A 24,013-nucleotide genomic window follows, 5' to 3' on the forward strand; every position below is an offset into this window, starting at 1 on the left:
CACTCTCATTACTATTTAACACAGTACTGAAAGTCTTAGCCTCAGCAATCAGAAAACAAAAGGAAATAAAAGGCATGCCAATTGGTAAGGAAAATGTCAAATTTTCGCTATATGCAGATGATATGATCCTCTATGTAGAAAACCCAAAAGACTGCATCAAAAAATTGCTAGAACTAATACATGAATTCAGCAAAGTCACAGGATATGTAATCAATGTACAGTAATCTGCACTATACACCAACAATGAAGCAGCAGAAAAAGAAATCAAAGAATCTATCCCATTTACAGTTGCACCAAAAAACATAAGATACTTAGGAATAAACCTAACCAAAGAAGTAAAGTATCTGTACTCTGAAAACTATAGAACACTCAGGGGTACCTGAGTGGCTCAGTTGGTTGAGCGCCTGACTCTTGATTTCAGCTCAGGTCAAGATCCCAGGGTTGTGGGATCAAGCCCCACATCAGGCTCCACACTGAGCATGGAGTTTACTTATGATTCTTTATCTCTCTCCTTGTGCCCCTTGCCCCCACTTGCACTCTCTTGCTTTCTGTCTAAAATAAAAATAATTTTTAAAAAACCTTTAGGACACTCATGAAAGAAATTGAAGAGGACACAAAGAAATGGAAAAACATTCCAAGTTCATGGATGGGAAGAATGTACATTGTTAAAATGTCTATACTACCCAAAGCAATCTACACATATTAATGCAATCCCTATCAAAATACCAACAGCATTTTTCATAAAGCTAGAACAAACAATCCTAAAATTTGTATGGAACCACAAAAGACCCTGAATAATCAAAGCAATCCTGAAAAAGCAAAGCAAAGCTGGAGGCATCACAATTCTGGACTCCAAGCTATATTACAAAGCACTAGTCATCAAGGCAGTATGGTACTGGCACAAAAACAGAACATAAACATCAATGGAACAGAATAGAAAACCCAGAAATGGACCCACAATCATATGGTCAACTAATCTTTGACAAAGCAGGAAAGAATATCCAATGGAAAAAAGACAGTTTCTTCAATAAATAGTGATGGGAAAACTGGACAGCATCATGCAGAAGAATGAAAATGGACCACTTTCTAACACAAAAATAAATTCAAAATGGATGAAAGACATAAATGTGAGACAGGAAACCATTAAAATCCTAGAGGATAACACAGGCAGCAACCTGTTTGATCTCATCTGTAGCAACTTTTTACTAGACGCATCTCTGGAGGCAATAAAAACAAAAGCAAAAATGAACTCTTGTGACTTTATCAAGATAAAAAGCTTCTTCACCGTGAAAGAAAAGAAACAATCAACAAAACAAAAAAGCAACCTACAGAATGGGAGAAGATATTTCAAATGACATATCTGACAAAGGGTTAGTATCCAGAATGTATAAAGAACTCATCACACTCAACATCCACAACCCAAATAATCCAGTTAAGACATGGGCAGAAGACATGAATAGACAATTTTCAAAAGAAGAACTATAGATGACTAACAGGCTCATGAAAAGATGCTTAACATTACTGATCATCAGGGAAATATAAATCAAAACTACCATGAGCGATTCCCTCACACCTGTCAAAATGGTTAAAATCAACAACATAAGAAGCAACAGGTGTTCCTGATGTGGCAAAAGGGGAACCCTCTTGCATTGTTGGTGGCAAAGCAAACTGGTACAGCCACTCTGGAGAACAGTATGGAGGTTCCTCAAAAGGTTAAAAATAGAAGTACCCTGGGACCCAGCAATTGCACTATTAGGTATTTACCCAAAGAACACAAAAAACTAATTCAAAGGGATACATGCACCTCAATGTATATAGCAGCATTATCCTCACTAGCCAAATTATGGAAACAGCCCAAGTGTTGATCAACTGATGAATGGATAAAGATGAGGTATAAATATACAATGGAATAGTTGTCAGCCATAAAAAAAGAATAAAATCTTGCCATTTGCAATGACATGGATGGAGCTACAGAGTATTATGCTAAGCGAAATAAGTGAGTCAAAAAAGACAAACACCATATGATTTCACTTATATGTGGAATTTAAGAAACAAAACAAATGAGCAAAGGGAAAAGGAGAGAGAGACAAATCAAGAAACAAACTCTTAACTATAGTGAACTGATGATTACCAGAGAGGGGGTGTGGGAGGTATGAGTTAAAAAAAGAAAGAAAATAGAAACAAAAATACTTTCTAATGTGATTCTAAATAGGCATTTCATAAGGCAATTATATTATAACCTGGAAAGTTGAAGAGATGTAAAAAGAGGTAAGTTTTCTACATGTCACCTGACCTGAAAAATGATAACACTAGTAGACTGTGATTATACAAATATACAAATATATTTGTGATTATAAAAATATAATATGCATCCTAAAGCAATCATTAAAAATCTATATAATGAGATACTTTTAAAAGTACTATGGAAAAGTCAAATTTTTATTGTAAAAGTATTTCAAAAACTCACAACAATACAGTGAAAAGAAAATAGAGAAAATAGGTGACAGAAAAGAAAAATTTAAATGGCACACTTAAGCTTTAATGTATCAAAAATCACATTCAGTGTAAATGATCTAAAAACACCAAATAAAAGAGATTGTTAGAGTAAAGAACCCAAATGTCCATCGATGGATGAATGGATAAAGAAGATGTGGTATATATACACAATGGAGTATTACTCGGCAATCAAAAAGAATGAAATCTTGCCATTTGCAAGTACGTGGGCGGAACTGGAGGGTATTATGCTAAATGAAATCAGTCAGTCAGAGAAAGACAAAAATCATGTGACTTCACTCATATGAGGGCTTTAAGAGACAAAACAGATGAACATAAGGGAAGGGAAACAACAATAATATAAAAACAGGAAGGGGGACAAAACATAAGAGACTCATATATATGGAGAACAAACAAAAGGTTACTGGAGGGGGTATGGGAGGGGGGATGGGCTAAATGGGTAAGGGGCACTAAGGAATCTATTCCTGAAATCATTATTGCACTATATGCTAACTAATTTGGATATAAATTTTAAAAAATAAAAAATAAAACAAGTTAAAAAAAAACGAATCCAGGTATATATTTTCTACAAGAAACTTGTTGCAGATATAGTGATATGGGTGATACAGGTAGATTGAAAATAAAAGAATATAAAAATTATATCATGTAAACATTACTTAAAGCAAAAGTATACTAATATCAGATAAATTAGACTTCAAAATAAAGAAAATTATGAGAGACAGAGAAAGACTTTATATAAAGATAAAAGGGTCATACCACCAAGAAGGCCACCTAAATGTGTATAACCAAACAATAAACTTGCAAAGTAAGTGAAGCAAAAACTGATGGAACTCAAAGGAAACACAGGATAAATAGACTATGCACAATTATAGTTAAAGACTTCACTATTACCACTTTCCCCAAAATTAATAGAACAACTAGAAAGGAAATCATATAGAATATAGAATTACTCATCAACCTTATCAGCCAATGGGATCTGATTAATAGCTATAGGGATCTTCATTCAACAACAGCAGAATGCACATTGTCTTCTAGTGTCAAAGGAGCATGTACCAAAATAAACCATATTCTGGACTATAAAATAAATCTGAAATATCGTAAGGAATTGAAACAATAGGGTGCCTGGGTGGCTTGGTTAAGCATCTGCCTTCAGCTCAGGTCATGATCTCACAGTCTGTGAATTCCAGCCCTGAGTCGGGCTCTGTGCTGACAGCTCAGAGCCTGGAGTCTGCTTCAAATTCTGTGTCTCCCTCTCTCTCTGCCCCTCCCTCACTTGTGCTCTCTGTCTCTGTCTCTCTCTCAAAAATAATAAACACAAAAAATTTTTTTTAAAAAATTGAAACAACAAGGAAATCAATTTACAGATCAGTAACAAAATTCTTCAAAAATTGGAGATGAAACATCATACTTGCAAATATTCTGTATGTCAGAGAGGATTTCTCAAAGGAAACTTAAAATGCAGTGAAATGTATATAAGTGAAATAGAATGTTATCAGCATTTGTGTAATGCAGCTAAAACAGTGCCGAGAGAAATTTATGACAACTAAATTAATACATTAGAGAAAAGGAAGTCTCAAGTCAATGATCTAAGCTCCTATTTCAAGTCCTTAGAAACAAACCTAAAGGAAGAAAATAAGAATGATAAAAGGAGAAATTAATAAAATTGAAATCAAAAACAATAGAGAAACTAAAGAAACAGAGCTGGTTCTTTGAAAGATCATAAAAGTATCTAAATTTTAGTGAGATTAGCAAAGTAAAAATGAAAAAGAACAGACAGTAGTTACCAGTGTCAGGAATGAAACAGATTTAACTGCAGACCCTCAGATAGCAAAGGAACAATAAGAGAATACTATAAATAACTGTATGCACAAAAAATTGACAATATAGATGAATTGGATCAATTTCTTAAGAGATAAATACTACCATAAATCACCAAACATTAAATATATAACTTGGATAGGCCTCTTACACCAAAGGTAATGGAATTTATAATTTAAAACTTATTAAAAGAAAACTCTTCATGCCTAGATAGTTTCACTGGAGGAGTCTATTAAATGCTTATAGAGGAATTAACATCCTGCACAACCTATTTCAAAAAACAGAAGAGATGAGAGCACCCCTCAATTCATTTTATGAAACTAGTGTATTCCCTAATACCAAACGAGACAAAGACAGTGAAAAAGAAACAAACTAGAGACCAAGCTATATCCCCAAGGAATATATATGCAAGAATTTCTAATGAATTATTAGTAAATATAATTCTGCAATATATAAAAGGAATTACACACCAAGACCAGGTAGAGTGTGTTCCAGGGATACAGTCTTGTCCAGCATTCAAAAATCCAACCATGTGATCAATCATGTTAATAGGCTTTAGAAGAAAAACCATATGATCATATCAGTCAATGCTTAAAAAAAATTGTAAAAATCAACACTCATTCAGGGCTAGAAACTCAGAAAAATAGCAATATAAGAAACTTTATTTGACAAAGAACATTTAAGACTATAGGTTACATTTTACTTAGTGGTGAAAAAGCTGAATGCCTTCCTCCCAAGACTGAGAACGAGGCAAGGATTTTTACTCTACTACTCTTACTAAACACAGTCCTGGAAGTTCTAGACTTTGCAATAAGGCAAAATAAGAAAATAAAAAGCAAAAGATTGTAAAAGAAGAAATATTACTTCAAAAGATTCCAACAGGGGCGCCTGGATGGCGCAGTCGGTTAAGCGTCCGACTTCAGCCAGGTCACGATCTCGCGGTCCGTGAGTTCGAGCCCCGCGTCAGGCTCTGGGCTGATGGCTCGGAGCCTGGAGCCTGTTTCCGATTCTGTGGTTCCCTCTCTCTCTGCCCCTCCCCCGTTCATGCTCTGTCTCTCTCTGTCCCAAAAATAAATTAAAAAAAAAAAAAAGATTCCAACAAAAACACCTAGATCTAATAAACGAGTTCAACAAGGTGGCAGAATACATGATAAATATACAAAAATCAATTGTATTGCTGTATATGAGCAATGAACACATGGATACAAAAATTTACAATTGCTTAAAAAAATACATAGGTGTAAATCTAACCAGAGATGTAAAACTTGTACAGGACTTATATGCTGAAAATTACAAATTGCTTATGAAAGAAATAAAAATAGATATAGATACAAGGAGTGATATGCAATGTTCATAGATTGGAAGACTGAATCTAGTCTGTCAGTTCTCTCCAAATTAATGTACAGGTTTAACACAATTTCTTTCAAAATCATAGCAAGATTTTTTATAGGTATAGGCAAGAGGATTCTAAAATTTATATAAAAAGGCAAATGAACTAGAATTGCTAAAACAGTTTTGAAAAAGACCAATAAAGTAGAAAAAAGTTTACCCTATTTCAAGACTTAATACATACAGTAATCAAGACTGTAGTTTTGGTGAAGGGGCAGAGCAATAGATTAAGGAAACAGAGTGGAGAACACAATAGTCAATCCACACAAATATATACCACTGATTTTTGATAAAGGCACAAAAGTGATGCAACACATGCAAAATGCAAAAGATATCCTTTTCAATAAATGGTGCTTGTGAAGTTGGACCTCCATGGGTAAATAAAATGCACATTGACTAAAATCTCACACGTTATACAAAAATTAACTGAAAATGCATCATGGACTTAAATGTAAAATGCACAACTATAAACATTTAGAGAAAAACACAGGGAGAATCTTCAGCGTGTAGGGATAGGCAGAGTTCTCAGACTTGACACCCAAACCAGGACTCATAAATGGAAAAGGTGGCAAATTGGGCTTCATCAAAAATAATATTTGTGTGTATGCATGAAAGGCCTTATGAAGAAGATAAGAAGATTACCTAGAATGAGAAAAAATATTTACAAACTTACATCAGACAAAGAACTTTCAAAACTCAACAGCATGAAAACAATTTATCAAATTGGAAAGTGGGCATAAGATATGAAGGATCATTGCATTGAAGAAGATAGTCAGATGGCAAATACACGTGAAAAGATGTTAACATTGGTATCCATTAGGGAAAGGCAAATTAAAATCAAAATGAGGGATCACTATGCAACTATTAGAAAGACTATAATAAAAAATAGTGGGAATACCAGATGTTGGTGTGGAGATGGAAATATGGTCCACTTGTACATAGCTATGAGAATATAAATTGGTAACACTGGCATAAACAGTGGGCAATTTCATAAAACACTAAACATGCAACTATAACATTACCCATTTGGGCATTTATCCCAGAGAAATAAAAAATGTGCGTGTACACAAAAACCTACACATGAATGTTTATAGCAGCTTATTAGTAATAGTCCCAAAGTACAAATATCTCAGATAATGGGTGAATGGCTAAACAAATTCAAGTACAACAAATTCATGGGATACTACTCAGCAAGAAAAAGGAGTAAACTAGTAATGCATGCAACAACTTCCATGACTCTCCAGATAATTATGGAGTAAAGAAAGTCAATCCCAAAAGCTTACATACTATATGATTCCATTTCTATAATATTCTTGAAATGACAGAATTAAAGAAATGGAGAACAGAATAGTGATTTTCAGGGTGTAAGGAAATGGTAAGGGTAGACTGGAAGAGGGTGTGGCTGTAAAACAGCAAGATGAAGGAATTTTGTGGTGATGGAATTATTCTGTATCTTGATTATATTAATATCCATATTGGTTGGTGTGATTTGTAAGATAGTTTTTGCTTGTTTGTTTGTTTTTTGTATTCTGTTACCAATGGGAGAAAGTGCATGAAGGCTACCTAGGATCTCTCTGTATTATTTCCTATAACTGCTTATTAATCTTAAAAATCCTGGAAAATAATTTATGCCCTATTTGGTCCAACCCTTTCATCTTATTTTAGGGAAATCTAGGCCAGAGAGATTTAGTGCCTTCCTCGGAGTCACAAAGCTAGGTAGCAACAGAAGCAGAATTACAGTCCAAGAAACTAGATTCCCATTTCACATTCTTCCATCATGACATATTATTCCCATGACTGTGACCTCTCCAGCCAGAGTCGCTCTGCTCTCTTCCTGGGGCAAAGCTTCATTCTCTTAATTACATGTATTTTATATATTCAGTACTTCTGTGAATTTCTTTCTTTTTTTTTTTTTAAACGTTTATTTATTTTTGACACAGAGAGAGACAGAGCATGAACAGGGGAGGGGCAGAGAGAGAGGGAGACAGAATCGGAAGCAGGCTCCAGGCTCTGAGCCATCAGCCCAGAGCCCGACGCGGGGCTCGAACTCACGGACTGTGAGATCGTGACCTGAGCTGAAGTCGCACGCTTAACCGACTGAGCCACCCAGGCGCCCCTAGTACTTCTGTGAATTTCTAAGAGCTTGCTTGAAATTTAGATGAAGGTCTACCCTAGTATGCCACAAAACTGGAACTTACTTTATTGGTATCATGTCGTGTTATTATGATTTAATATTTATACAACTACTGTAGTCATCTCATTAAGTTTAAGAAATGAAATTAGAATAAGGATATTCATTATGATATGACTTATTTGGTTTCTGTAATATAAGGTGAATATACAGTCACTATGAACTGTGCAGCCATCATGTTTTCACAGCTTTGTTTCCAAATGTTAATATGTATACTTTATTCACTGGATATTGCACTTGATAAAATTTAAGTAGCAGCCCCAATAAGCAGATGAAAGCTTCTTCCTACGTACACATTTTCTTTAATTATGTTGAGTGAGATGTAAATAAGGCAAAGTTTAAAACTTCTCCCTTACTCTTTTACTAATTGTGAAAAAGGGTTCATGTGTCAAAAGAATTATACGTTATTAGTAATAGAATAATAAAGCTTTCACAAGCTTTATTTTTAACTATTTATTATATATTCTTATTAATTTCATGTTTGCCTTGTAATAATTTTTTGAAATATTTTTTTTTTAATTTAAAACATTCTTGCTCTTTGTATTCATTAAATGATCGGGGAGAAAAATCTTCTTAGCTTAGTCATTCAGGAAACTGGGCTGTTGTAATTACTCAACAAGGAAATTCAAATTAAAAACACTTTGAGATAGCATCACTCATCCAGTAAGGTGACAAAATAAAAAGACTGTTCGTCAATGATGTCAGTGAGAATGAGGAGCAACGAGAACTCTCTTATTGCTGGTGGGAATGTAAAATGGTACAATTACTTTGCAAAACAGTTCAGCTGTTTCTTATAATGTCAAACATAGAGCTATTCTATGATTTAGCATTTCCATTGTAGATATTCAGATTTTGAAAACAGATGTCCACAAAATGATTTTAGAAGAATGTTTGTAGCTGTTTTATTTATAACTAAGATATAACAAATGATACATACAACATCTGAGAAACTCCAAAAGAAGCCAGACAAAAAAGAATATATACTATATGGCTCAGTTTTATGGATACAAGGACAGACAAAACTGATTTATGGTGATGAAATTATAGCAATGGTTACACATAAGAAATGTGATTTGACTGAAAGTAGACATCGGAGAACTTTCTGGGATGATAGAAATATTCTATATTTTAGTGATATGGTGGATATATAGGTATATACATTTATCATAACACAATCTGATTGTGCAATATGATCTATACATTTTATTGCTTATAAAAAAATCTGAGGCTTGTAGAGCCAAATATTTTGGATATGAATTCAGATTCTCGCCTCACAAACTGAGACCTTCCAGAATTGCAGCCCCGAGGTGCCTGGTTGGTTCAGTCGGTTAAGCATCTGACTTCGGCTCAGGTCATGATCTCATGGTTCGTGGGCTTGAGCCCTGCATAGGGCTCTCTACTGTCAGTGCAGAGCCTACTTTGGATGCTGTTTCCCTCTCTGTCTCTCTCAAAAATAAATAAACTTAAAAAAAAAAAGAATTGCAGCCCCCATATGTATTATGGAGGTAATAATAATCCCCATCTCATAAATTAATTATGAGAATCAAGTGAGGTAATGTATGCAAAATATTTACTAGGGAACTAAGTTCTGTTTTAAGAAAAAGACATGTCTTATCATAAAAAGATCATAAAAAGATTATGATTTTTTAAAAGTTATTGTAAACAATTATAACGATATCAAATGTTATTAATGATGAAACAAACTTGTTACCACTGAAATGATTCTATGTAGTGTACATCTTAAGTATTTGAGGGTAATATATTGTCTTATTAAGAGGACAATATAATTTAAAAAGTAGAAAAAAATCATAGTTTACAAATATATCTTATTGTAAAACAAATACAATGAACACATCACCTAAAATTTTAAAGTTAGAGATATAAAAAAATTGGTAATCCTACAATCTATTATAACCACATTTACTATGTTTTAATATTATATGTGATCCTAACAATCAATACAACTCATTTTTTTATATGTAAACTTTTTTCATTAGTTTGAATCATTGAGTACATATGGTTTGGTATCTGGCATTTTCATTTTTTTAATATTCCTTAATGTAGCTTCCCCCCCCCTTTTTTCTACTTTTGTTGTAAGACCAATGGTATTTAATATAATTTTCAGCATATATTTTGTATTCTTTAGTTTCCTGAGTTAAACACTATAAATTTCTTTTTTGATGACTAAAAGCCCTCCTTAAACATTTAGTGAACTACAAAAATGACAATGTCTTAATTAAATCTGGGTTATTCATAAAAAAGACTCAACTATAGAGAACAAACTGTGGGTTGCTGGAAAGGAGGTAGGGGGATGGGCTAAATGTGATGGGGATTAAGGAGGGCACTTGTGTGATGAGCACTGAGTGTTATATGTAAGTGATAACTCACCAAATTCTACTCCTGAAACTAATATTACACCATATGTTAACTAACTAGAATTTAAGTAAACACTTGAAACATTAAAAAAAATGTGTTATTAAAAAAGCATATTTTCAATTTAGATTTTTAATAGCGTATCACAAAGTTTTAGGATTTGCAGCAAATTAAAGCGTGGCATTTTCAAGATTTAATATTACCACCAGTTTTTAATGTCATCTGGAAGTCTTATAATTCAATAGGACTTATTCATGATGTGTTAAATCAATTAATGCCTCTACCAATCTTTTTAAATAAAATGTTAATAAACTAAATACATTTTTATTTAGTGTTTACATTGTGCAAGACACTGATACCAGTCCAGGTATGAATGAGGAAGGAATGAACTGGTGAACCCAGGACATCTGTGGCAGTTTCTGCTTGATCAACCAGAAACTGAATTGTTTATAAGGCCAAATTCAAATGATAGATCTATGTTGTTTAACTGAACAACAAATAATATGGTTTACTATCACTCAATATTGGGAGTTTTCATATAAAAGTTCAGATTTCTGACCTCATCTCACATATTTAAAATCTGACAACTCTGAGTTGGAATTGCCCATTTCCACAAGCCAACAATGAATTGGAACTGAGTTCTCCACTTAGAGAGGGCATACCTCAAGTTTTCCGGGACACCACCCAGCCCGCCTCATTCAAGTTACCTGCCATGTTCAACATGCCCTCCTCATTAGCAAGAGCAAATAAGTAGCAAGAGAAAAGAGAGACTGCAGTTTGGGCACTGTGCTTTCTTTTAATAGGCGCCACATATTTGATGAAAGAAGAAAAACAAACTGGGAAAAAATACTATGATAAAACAGATGAGAGGGTGGATAGAACTCTTGCTTCCAACTTCAACAGCTTTCATTTAATGATCAAAACTTTTTTAATGTTGTGCATGGGTAGGCATTGAATTATCATGTTACCAAAGACTACTTGGTTCATTTACTACCTCTCTTACCTGCAGCCGTCTGCCTTTTGAAGTTCCTCATGTGAATGTTTTTCTTGATTCAAAGAACAGTCTAACATGACATAGTATTGTTAAAATGCAAATCTTCTTTGAATTTTACAAAGGCTGAAGAAATAACTTTAACAATTGGCCAAGCATTTGACCTGGCATACAGGAAATTTCTAGAATCTGGAGGGAAAGATGTCGAAACAAGAAAACAGATCGCAGGATTACAGAAAAGAGTGAGTAAACTAAACTTTTTGTTTCACATTTGTGTGATGTAAGTACAGGGAAACTTGCATATCATCAAACAAATTTAGAAGGCCTGCCATTAAATTTCCCCCACACTGATTGGAACTGCTTTCACTGTGTTCCTATAATTTTTCATTCCTGATCCCCTGCACAGTTTTTAACCATTTTATATTGAATTCCCACAAGAACTTAGTGTTCTCATGTGACTTTGCTTCACTTCCTGATGCTTCTCATGGGGATCAGAGCAGCAGAAGCAGCAGATGCTGGGTAAGTGGTTTCCCATGCAGATCAGATTCCTTTGTAATTAAATTACACCCTTTCTCCACTCTCTTCAAAATCATCATAAGCAAGTTTCACTGTCTTGCGGTTATACTCCAAGATTATGGGTAACAGATTGCATAGTGCAACACGAAAACACAAAGATGAGGTATTAGAAACATGGAATTTGCACACATGTAAAAACATATTTTAAATTTAATAATATCTTTCCAGTGACCTAGAATTCCCTGATGTTTCCCAGCCTTTATCAAATAATTTTGTCCCCTGTGCAAAGAGTACGTTAAAATTTTAAATAATATGAAATCATATTCATTAATGTAGCCAATATAACAGCCAGTATCTTACAAGAACAAATTTCTGAAGGTTATTCAATAATCATTGCTTTTTAGATTCAAGACTTAGAAACCGAAAACATGGAACTTAAAAACAGAGTGCAAGATTTGGAAAGCCAATTAAGAATAACCCAAGTATCAACATCTCCAGTAAGTATATAGACTATGTGCATGTTATCCTTAGAAACAAGACTTCTTGGGGATAAAACATCTCTGGATTATCAGCTCTGTGATGTTTCAAATAATACTCTGGGATCAGTAATTTAAAACTAAACATGGGTAGAGGTGAAAGGTGCTAATTAAAAAATTACACTTACCTAGGTAGTTCTGACCAGAGTTGTTTTTTCATGTTGCTCTTTTTGCTCATGTTTTGTAGAATAAGCCCTCCCTCAGTTTGTGGCATATTCTTTCTTTTATTTCTATTGATTACTATTGACTGAGGTTAGATTTAAGGACCTAAGCCAATCTACCCTTGGAGTGTTGAATTTCATTATAGAAATTGAATTGTCTACAAGACTGACTTTGGTTTCTTATATTGCATAGCAAGGGTTTCCACTGGGAGTGATACAGTTGTATTTCAGACACTAAAATGAATGGTAGTCTCTGTAGACAACTCTCAAATATTTATAGTTAAATTGTTTACTTTTGGTTTATCATAGATTTGAAATCCTTTCCCCAATACCATGTATGATGTCATTTTTTTTTTGCGATTTTGGCTAAGGGAATCTTTTGGAGGAGGAAGACGGAATTTAAAACAACATTTTTTTCTGGCAAAATATACTTAGAAAACTGTCTTTCTTCTTGAATCATCTGTGCTACCGATCTCTAGTAAAGTATGTTTTATTTTGCATTTTAAAAATAGGAATCTATAGCACAAACTAAAACACAATTATGGCATTTACAAACTTTTAAAAAGAATTTTTGTTTCTAATTTTTATTTGCAAGTCCATTTTGGTTCAGACTCTAGGCTAACTCAGTGAAAAGATCTATCTATCTATCTATCTATCTATCTAGTATTTCACCAATTCTTCATCCTAAAAATGCTTGTATAAGAAATTTCATTCAGGTTTTCAAATTGGCGTGCCCTGGAAATGGTTCAAAAATTCTTCTTTCTTTTAAACTCACACTTTTCTATCTTTCTCACTGAAGCAGTTGTCATTTCCTTTGCTTGACATATACATATGGTAGTGGGGCTGATATGGCCAAAATGAGAGAGCTTGGGAGTGAGAAGGTTCCTACATTCCTATGTACCTTTGTTATGCACAATGAGACCGTCTTTATTATAATATTCCTTTCTGGTTTTTTTTTCTTCTCTTCACCACTATCATTGTTTGCTTCTCATCAGGATTATGATTTTTTTTTCTTGCCTCGCTGGTTCCAAGGACTAGAGAATCAGCTCAAACTCCTTCCAACATTGGTCCCAAAATGAAGTAACACCATTTTGTGTTTTGTTGAAAGTCTTACTATAAGTTATCTTGTGAAACAAACTATAAGTTATGTGAAATAAACATAAATGAAAGGAAGTTACCTTCTTAAGCAGTCTTAATAAAGCGTTGTTCCTAGATCTCATTGCATATGAATAGTAGCTTTATTTTAGTCTTTATGTTTGCAAAGGAATAAAATAAGATCCATTACCATTTTGGATACAAACCCAAAGCTTGCTCACTTTTTACACTCTGTCTCTAGACACAGAACTAAGACCTCATTTTGAGGGGAAAGGTGGATCTGGGAGGAGCAGAGGAGTCTGGGGCATGTTGATGAATCATGAAATAGCACTCCGTTCTTTTATTTCCTAAAAGCAGGCACTGCCCTAGACTACCACTAAGACAACTGAGAAGAAGGTAGGTCAGGATGGGGGTTATGCATGTGCATTGGTGATCTGACATGGTCACCAAGTCAGCTTCAGAAATGGCAAGGGTCAGGAGGAATGAAGAGATGACACTTGTATCAGTTCCCTGTGATCCTCTGGCTGAGATAGCCATCACAAGCCGTGACTGTGACAGTTGATATGTAAATGAAACACACAGACTGTCTGTATGTTCATTTATTTAGCAATTCTATTTGGTAGAGTCAGTTATATAAAAAACAATAATGTGATTCAAATAGCCTGTTATTAAAAAGGATTAGCCAGGGGTGCCTGGATGGCTGTCAGTTGAGCATCCAGCTCTTGATTTTGGCTCAAGTCATGATCTCACAGTCGTAAAACTGAGCACTGGGTTGGGCTTTGCATTGGGTGTGGAGCCTGCTTAAGATTCTCTCTCCCTCTCCTTCTGCCCCTCTCCTGCTTGCATGTGTGCACGTGTGCACTTTGTGTGCTCTCTCTCTCTCAAAATAAATAAATAAACTTTAAAAGAAAAAAGGATCACCTCTCCAGAAGTTGTCATTTAATAACTATTATAAGCATTGTGTTCATCTCAGTACTGAATGTGTCTCAGAATGCTTCAAAGACTATAACTAAAAGGTGGAATTTTAAAAATAGATATAATTTTCTCTAACCCATTTTTTGCATTTAATACACAAAATTATTGCTGCAATGATCATTATGTAAATAACTCAAATTATAAGTTTGCAATTACATTCATTTGTCATAGCAATATCCTTGTATTTTCTCTTTATTTTAACTTGAAAAAATTACTTGTCTTATAATTTTTCAGTTTCTAAAGGCTTATTATTGTTTTTGAAATTGCTGTTATACTGAAGGATGTACATCTTCTTTAAGATAAAAAAATAAAAATTATTTGATTTTTAAAGGAAGGAGACTCAACATTTTTGAATTGCTACAAGATATCTGATGCCTGAATATTTTTTGGAGAGATTATGAACAAATATGTTTGCCTTTCATTTTCAATTTTACTTAGGTAACTGTGAAATATATTAATATAACACCAAGTGCTATATTTATTTCACATTTCTTAAAATGATCTCCCAATTTTCTGATACTAAAAATGAGCTGAATTAGGGGCACCTGGGGGGCTCAGTTGGTTAAGCATCCAACTCTTGATCTCAGCTCAGGTCATGATCTCACAGTTCATGAATTTGAGCTCTGCTTTGGGCTCTGCGCTGACAGGACGGAGCCTCCTTGGAATTCTCTCTCCCTCTCTGGGGTGTTCTCTCTCTCTCTCTCTCTCTCTCTCTCTCTCTCTCTAAAAATAAATAAACTTAAAAAATGAACTGAATTAACTTATCTATAGTTATTTAGTGTGAAATGCTGCCATGCTTATAAATATCCACTCTGTTAAGTTTTGTTAATGATTCAAATTATTAAAATTGAATTTCAAAAACAATGAAAATTGTAAATAAAATATAAATTTAAAGTATAGGTAACTCTTGTTTAATAGCTTGTAATGGGTCTATGGAAAAGCAATTTTCTAAATTGCAACTTTCTTATGAAATTTGGCCATCAGTTTTATAGGACACAGCCAGAACCCAAAGCACTTCATAGAGTACCATCATGTGTAGCAAAGTTAATGCACAGTAAATGCCTATTGGGCTTGTAACTCTGGAAACAAACTTTATTTCCTTTGCTTTCAAAGGACTGAAGGATAGAATGCTCCAAAATGGCTAAAGTTCTCAGCAGTTTGTTTAAAGGATTAGAGGCAGCAATTAACACATGAATTGAAGAAGTGCTGAAATGAAGTATGAATCCAATTATGCACATCAAAATTATAATATAGATGGGTTTGGTATATAAAATTAATTTGGCATCAGATTCTCCATGAGCTTTCAGTGTGTTATGGTGAGAGGAATCCCCAAGACAGATGATTTTTCTCAAAAGACCAGCCCAAGACAGGTCTTGATCCCTACTGGGAGCCAAATTTTCTGAAGTCACACAGAAGTAACTCTTTTGCCATATAAAACACTAATTCAGAAATGGTTCTCTGTAAATGATTTGACACTATAATTTGGTTCATAAAAATAAGCATATAAAAAACAATTTCTTGAAATATCAGAATTTGCAAGTTAAACACAGTGTAGTCCACATCAAACAAGTATTAGTCAAAGTACAATAAAAGGTTTATCTCTAATCTTAGCTTTTAAATGGTCTCTTTGGGAAGAAGGAGAGAAGAGAACAAAAGTAGGAATGGAATTATGGGGGAGGGTGATATTAAAAGTAATGTAGAAAATGAAAATAATTCAAATCCCTAGTTTGGATGCTGTTCTTATCAGTGTGTGATCAAATAGCAGATAAAGGCAATGATGGGAACCATCAGAAAATTTAGAAACATTTTTGGTAAAATTTGATTAGATAACTGAAAGATCAAAAGCTATTTTTCCTAGGAAGAGGCCCAAAGTTATAGTTGAATTTCTGTAACACAGAACAATGGTTCAAATAAATCAGATCTTCTCATCAGAAAATTCAGTTTTAGAGGTATTGAATCTTTTATTCTGTGTTAAATCATAAATTAAAAATGTAAATTTTAAATTTTTTACAATTAAATTAAAAAAATTAATTTTTAATTTTTTACAAATTAAAAATGTAAAAAAGTAGAATGTTCCAGACTGAAAACCTTTGTACGTTAAGGAATTGCTGTGTGGGTCAGAACATAGATACACTTCCCTGCACTCCCCAAAGTGACCCTAAGGAAAGGTTGCTATTTCTTAGATGATGGCCAGCCAGCCATGTATTTGTTATATACATCATTGTGAATTGGTCATACTGATGTGTTTTGAAGATACAACTAAGTAATTTTAGGTTCAAACTTTTAATGAAAATCTTCAGGCATTCTAAAAAGTCCTTTCAAACTTTCATTGTGTAAATTGTAATCTCATTTTTATTTTCCCTAATCCCACCAAGTCATCACTCCTTTTATGAAATAGTATCTTAGTGAGATGTCTTATGTATGACAGTGTATATCATTTTGATTTTTGTTTTCTCACATTTGCTAATTACACACATTAGATACAGTTGTGATCTGTTATGGCAGCTTGTAAAATATTTATTGAATATCTAATATAGTCATATGATATTCTAGGCTGTTGGGTTTTGGCAGTATATGAATTTCAGCTGTTAAGAAATTTATATCCCATGGGGGAAAGAAAGAGGGGTGGGTAATCAACTCCTAGGTAAATGAATAAATAAATATAAAAATTCAAATCTGATATATGCTATGAATAAAATAAAATAAAGCAGAGTAGGAGAGAATGGGCGGGGACTGTTTTAGAGACAGTAATCATGGGAAACCCTTTCTGGGAAGGTAGCGTTCGAATTGAGACCTGAATGGTAAAAAGTTAGTGTAAAGGACTAGAAACAGTAACAAGACCTTTGTGCCTGGAACATACTGACCATAAGCCAAAATAGTTGGAGATGACATTGGAGAGAGAGTCAGGGGCTAGATTTTATAGGGCCGGTAGATTTCATTTTGTTATTTTTTTTTTCTAATTGCACTGTGAAGTTACTTACAGGTTTTAAACAGGGGATTTGGGGATCATCTGACTGACCTATACACCAAGGTCTGTAAAAAACGCCAAAATGAGGTCCCCTAAACTGTCTAGGAGGCTATTTCAGTATCCTAGGAGAGGGAGAAGAAATTAGTCTAGAATTCTATCATTTCAGATGGTGTATGTAACTTGATACATTTTGGAAGTAGAGCTTTCAGGACTTACTGATGGATTGGTTGGGGGCTGTAGAATAAAAGAGAGGTCAGAATTGTCCTGTAGGGTTTTATCCTGAGCATCTGGGTAGTGGTACCATTTTTCAAAATAGACATGACTTGGTGAAGGTGCATAACAAAGAATATTTCACTTTTCCTCATATTAGTTCTGCCTACTGGACAGCCACCTGGAGATGCTTATGGAACTAAAGAAGGAGATCTGGGCTCATGATTATAGTACTTGAATGAAAAAAGTTTATTTTTTTTTTCTGTCACCAGAAAAAGACTATTTTTTATTGGACTGTTGTTTATTGCTTTAGTTAATACACCAAGTATAAATTTACCCAGTATGAAGTTCTAGAGTAGTTCAGTTCTAGCTAAAAAAACAAAGTAGGAGACTTATTTTTTGCTCAATATTAAAATTAAAAGACATTTCTAACTACAAACCAATGTATATCTTCAATATATATCCATTTTTTGTTTTCTCATGTATAAATTGCCATCCTATTTTTTAACTTTTCTTGACAAATATAATGCTTACATGTCTCCTAAATACCACTCTGTTCAATAAGTTCCTTTCCTAAGGCAAATGAAATAGCCTTTGATAGTATCCATATTATATATCTCTGTATCACACTGAAATTGTGGAAATCTTTTCATTGGTTTTAGAAATTGGGTCCTTATTTTATACAGTCATTTAGATACACTGAGAAATTTCCGTTACTTGACTGTGCTGTTTGCTTTTTGCTGTGTTCTAGTGGTTTGGCAATAGATTAGAGGTTGGGTTTCCACCATTTGGTACTAATTATCTAGGAACAATCTGATTTCCATTTATTACATTCACATGGCAGTGCTGCCTGTATTTATATCAGAAAAAAAGGTTTATTCTGCCCTCCTAGCCTCGTGAATGCCCCCAGAAGATTGTTCCATTATAAGATGTGGGCATAGCAAGTTCAATCAAATTGTTCCTCTTGATTCTTGTGCCTGGATGCTTACATTTTACTTTTCTGGCTATGGATGCTTTTAACCAAATAGGACTCTTGCCAGGAAGTTAAATGAATAAAATTGTAGTCCTTAGAAGTACTGGACTTTCTATTGCTGAGTAAAATAAATGTCTCCCTTTCAATTAAACCAAGTGTTTGTTACTGGATAAAATTCTACCTTTACATAATCAACTGTGTGGCCACTGATTAGACTTGATAGGACAATTTTAACCTAAAATGTGTATTTCATTGTGGGTAAACAAAACTGCCTATTTATCTTCATCTAGTGTTTTCTCAACTATTATTGAAGTCAAGATGGGCAAGAGCAGATTTTGAAAACTCTCAGTTACACAACAAGCCAAATGTGAATCTTTAAACAAAAGCATAAATTTTAAACATGACATTGATTTAAGAACATTTGTTGCCCACAAAAAGTGATTACTGGTTCATGGCTTCATTTTCATAATTGTTACTTGCACAAAAAATGATTCTAAGGCAGTAAACTCTATCTAATGGGAAGAAAAATATATTCCCTTCCAGCTCTGACCATGAATGCCTGATCAAATCATTTAATTTCTTGTTGCAGTTTTCCTCTTTGGGATATGTAGACAATCATGTCCATTTAACTCGTGACCTTGTTGTAAGAACAAACAAGATAATAGGTCTTACAAGTAAGAGACCAATAAAACCAAATTGTGAATCTAGAAATCTGAAAAAAAAAAAAAAGTACATTCACGATGCCATAAATTCTAAACCCTAGAAGTTTTTATGTTTAAAACATGGGGTGCCTGGGTGGCTCAGTTAAGCGTCCGACTTTAGCTCAGGTCTTGATCTAGTGGTTCATGAGTTCGAGCACCACATCAGGCTCTGTGCTGACAACTCAGAGCCTGGAGCCTGCTTCAGATTCTGTGTCTCCCTCTCTCTCTGTCCCTCCCCCACTAGCACTCTGTCTCTCTCTCTCTCTCTCTCTCAAAAAATGAATAAACATTAAAAAAATTAAAACTTAAAGTCATATTAAAAATGTAACATAATAGTGAACTTTGAAAGTGTGAATCTGCATGGCAGCATAGAAAGATCTGCTAGAATATTTTGCATCACAATTGTATTTCCTCATCTTTAGTGTTATTTATAATCTACCAGTTTTTCAACTAGAAAAATTTAGACATCATCCCTTAAATATAAATTTAAATAATTACTTTGTAAATTTAATTCTAAGTAACATTTTGAAACTCTATTTTAATAGTAATGTTAAATCATATTTTAATCTTAAAGTTGTTTTACATTTTAAAAGGATATTTGGATATTTATATTACCAAAACATTAACAGCCGAAAGTAAAATTTTGATACCATTCTTTTTTTTTAATTTTTTATTTTAGAGAGAGAGAGAAAGAGGGAGAGCACAGATGGGGAGAGGCATAGAGGGAAAGAGAGAATCCCAAGGAGGCTCCATGTTCAGCATAGAGCCTGACATGGGGCTTGATCCCATGACCCTGGAATCATAATACAGTTTTTTTGTTGTTGTTTAAATGTTTTCAACCTTTACTGAAAATGCAAACCCTTCTATGACACTTCATCATTGCTGTCACATTTAGACAAGGCTAAGGTTGAAATATTCACCATGCCTAAATGCACCAAGCCACTGCTTCCTAGAGCAAGCTACAAAACTACAACAATGAATCTCAGATATGGGCCTTCATGATTAATAGACCTTAATAACCTAACAACGTCTGCATAATTAATATGTAATGATTGAACATAAAGCTCCTTGTTTCCTTAGTTTAATAATTCAGATCCTGTGCACCTTCATAAAGACCAAAGCACTTGGAATTATGAGCATAAAGGACGAGTTAAACAGTGGTGCCAGAATTTCTGTAAGAGAGTGCAAAAATTTTGGTTTCTAGCCATCTGTCAAAATATTGACAGAAGACCCAAAATAAAAATATCAAGCTGTTTTCATCTAAACTATGTATTTAATTTCATAAATAAATATCCTTAATGAGTTAAAAATGGCAGCTTACAAAATGTCTAACTCCTGACCCCCTAAATTTAGAACCACCACTCAAAATGTTTTTTATTTAACTTTCTTTTTTTTCATTTTATTTTTTTAATTTACATCCAAATGAGCGTATAGTGCAACAATGATTTCAAGAGTAGATTCCTTAATGCCCCTTACCCATTTAGCCCATCCCCCTCCCACAACCCCTCCAGTAACCCTCTGTTTATTCTCCATATTTAAGAGTCTCATATTTTGTCCCCCTCGCTGTTTTTATATTATTTTTGCTTCCCTTCCCTTATGTTCATCTGTTCTGTGTCTTAAAGTCCTCATATGAGCACCAGTCAAAATATCTAACAGATGTAATATTTAATTCCTTGACTTGAATCATTTCAAAGTTAGGAATCACAAACACAAGACGTCAGTACAGCCCAGGCTGTGACATAAATGTGTAATGGGTACGTGGTGGTAGTAATGAATTAGGGAGCATATACCCAACTTAAATGGTGCAGCAGTTACTGCCAGTCAATTATTTTCAGGCAAGTCTGTGGGCTCACTTTCTAGATTTTCAAACTTCTCAAGAAAAGCTCCAGATTTTAATGTTCAATCTCTTAATATTACCTGAAAGCAACTGATACAGTGTTTTAAGAGATTTGTGTGACCGAGCAATAAATGCCGGTTGACCAAAACTTCATTACTGACCCAAAGGAAACCTGTGATAGTGGTAGAGTCTTAAACTTTAGATACCACAACTATTGATAGATATCCCAGCTTTACCATTTTGAAAGTGAAAAATACCTCTTAACTCGTGTATTTAACAACTTGATTATTTTCATGTTATATAAGTATATGTTCTCAGAGCAAGTAGAAGGCATAGTATTAACACTGTCATAAAACACTAGAGCACTTATAAGTTAGGTTATTTTGGCCTTCATTTGTTTTGAGGCATCTGGTTAAGATTTCTTGGCCAATATAAGTCATAAAATAATATAGAATACCCTCACTTATGTTATAAGCTAGATGATACCAAGGACAACTTCCACTTAATATCATATTATGTTTACTCAGTATAAATATTCTTAAAATTTTCCATTTTTAAATTTAAAAATTATCTAATATAGGGATACCCAGGTGACTCAGTCATTTAGGTGTTTGACTTTTGATCTCAGCTCAGGTCTTAATCTCAGGGTTGTTGGTTCAAGCCCTGCATTGGGCTTCATGCTGAGTGTGAAGTCTATTAAAAAAAAAAAGTGCTGTAGTATAAATTAGACAGTAGATATATGTTGACAGCTTATTATATGCCTACAACTCTGATGTGTTATGTAGTCTTTTAGAAAATACTTCTTTTATTTATTTATTTATATTTACTTTTTAGAGAGAGAGAGAGAGCACATGCACATGTGTACATGTGTCAGGGGGGGAGAGAGAGAGAGAGAGAGAGAGAGAGAGAGAGAGAGAGAGAGAGAGAGAGAGAATCTTAAGCAGGCTCCATGCTCAGTGCAGAGCCCAATGTGGGGCTTGATCTCACGACCCTGAGATCATGACCGGAGCCAAAATTAAGAGTTAGATGCTTAATTGACTGAGCCACCCAGGTGCCCTGGAAATACTTCTTTTAGATAAAATTTGGAAAAATTTTGTCCACAAGGAGCTTACAAGTGTCACTTAAAGTATATGGTGACCACCAATCACAAAATTATACAGTAAACTATGTAGACTATAAAATAAATTTTAAAATTATATATACACACACACGCGCACACATACATGTATACATATCTACAGATAGATTGTTAGGGAGGTCAATAGGAAAAAAATGATTATGTAACTGTATATGCATATTAATAGTTATTAATTATATAACTCAGACCATCAGAGATTTGTTTCCACACTGAACCTTCCCTTCAGTTTAAATCTGTCACTTTACACTGCCTGGTTTTGTCCTCTGCTTTGAGAAACGAGTGAAGAAGTGACTCCCATCTTAAAAACTTCCTTCAAATTTGTGGGTTCTCCTAACTATAATTTTGGTTATAACCTTTCACTATGAGATTATCAAAAGCCATATTTGTGTTGGCTGCCTCAAAATCCGTGTTAAAAAAAAATCTCTGAAGTGTGACCTGTAGCTTAGAAGTCTGGCTCCAGGGCCAATCCTGTCAGCCCAGTCATAGGCAGTTACAAAGTCTTCCCCTGGCGAGTCTCACTGGGGGGAAATCTGCCCTGCCTATGCCAGATTTAGTGCATGGCACTAAATGGAGGAGTGCAGTCAAGGACTTAGCGCCCTCAACCTCTGGCAGCCATGCTCTTATACATATCTGCATTCTTAGCCCAGTTGCCTATATTCAGAGGTCTCCTTATTGGAGGCCCTTGGCCATGGCCTTCTCAAAAAGCCTTTGTCAAGACCATCTTATGAGGGCCTTGAAGACTCCTTTCTCCACTATGATTCAGTACTCAGTACTTTTCTGCTCCTAACCCTTCCTCCATTTCCTTCTCTTGTCTTGACCCCTCCCTCAAAACAACAACAAAAATAACAAGGACACCAACAACAAACCAGCAAGACCTTTAGTTCAGGGCTCCCTCAATAGAGAGACAGTGCCTTGCTTTTGCACTGGTACTTCTGACCTTAGTCCAGTTCCATTTCCTGGAGAAGAAAATGGGACATTGATGAGGCCAGCATCTTCTTCCTGGCATCTTGCTTATACTACAGCAGTAAGTGAATAAAGGCTTAATTATTACTTTCATTTTGGCTTGTTGTTTTCATTGACCACTCTGACATCTGGCAGCCCAGTTGTTACTAGCTCAGCTTTTGACAGTAGCTTTCCACACTGTTATGGAAATAACTTATAAAAGTCAACCAAAAACTGATGTCCAGATCCAATCCACTTACTGATTATCTAACTATTTATTATCTCATTAATTCGTGATTGCCCTTTCCTGAGAAATCTTCTCATTTGGAACTCACTACCCATAGGAAGGTGGTGATAATTGCAGTCAGATTGTTTTGAATTTAACCTCTATAGGAATAAATCACAAAGAACATATGGGCCTTAATTTTCCCATATCTTTATTGTAACAAGGACATAAAATTACTAATACTTATATCACAAAAGAGTGTTTTGAGTGTTAAATTTAAAATGATTGTTGTAACCCTTTTTGAAAATTCTACAAAGTCATTACTTTTTACTAGACATTACTCCTACTTCAGTTATTGCTTTTTTTCTTGTTATTATACTTCCTTTTCCCATGTCATTACACAGAAGCTCTAATCGAAATAAATCATCAAGCTTCACTCTTTATTGTCTTCCTCTCAAG

At 34.3% G+C, this 24,013-nt stretch overlaps 1 protein-coding gene across 6 annotated transcripts in view; it reads left to right on the plus strand.

Moving 5' to 3' along the window:
• Window positions 1–24,013, plus strand: part of GULP1 (GULP PTB domain containing engulfment adaptor 1) — a 264,781-nt gene that overhangs the window by 227,862 nt on the left and 12,906 nt on the right. For 3 of the 6 annotated variants that reach the window (XM_042994878.1, XM_042994880.1, XM_042994879.1), the window contains 3 exons: window positions 11,402–11,518; window positions 11,715–11,795; window positions 12,197–12,289. In XM_042994878.1, the coding sequence (XP_042850812.1) occupies window positions 11,402–11,518; window positions 11,715–11,795; window positions 12,197–12,289 (291 nt within the window). The remainder of the gene's footprint in view (window positions 1–11,401; window positions 11,519–11,714; window positions 11,796–12,196; window positions 12,290–24,013) is intronic. The other 3 variants (XM_042994883.1, XM_042994881.1, XM_042994882.1) reach the window with 2 other exon arrangements.

Source organism: Panthera tigris, chromosome C1 (genome assembly GCF_018350195.1).
Source record: "Panthera tigris isolate Pti1 chromosome C1, P.tigris_Pti1_mat1.1, whole genome shotgun sequence".
NCBI lineage: Eukaryota > Metazoa > Chordata > Mammalia > Carnivora > Felidae > Panthera > Panthera tigris.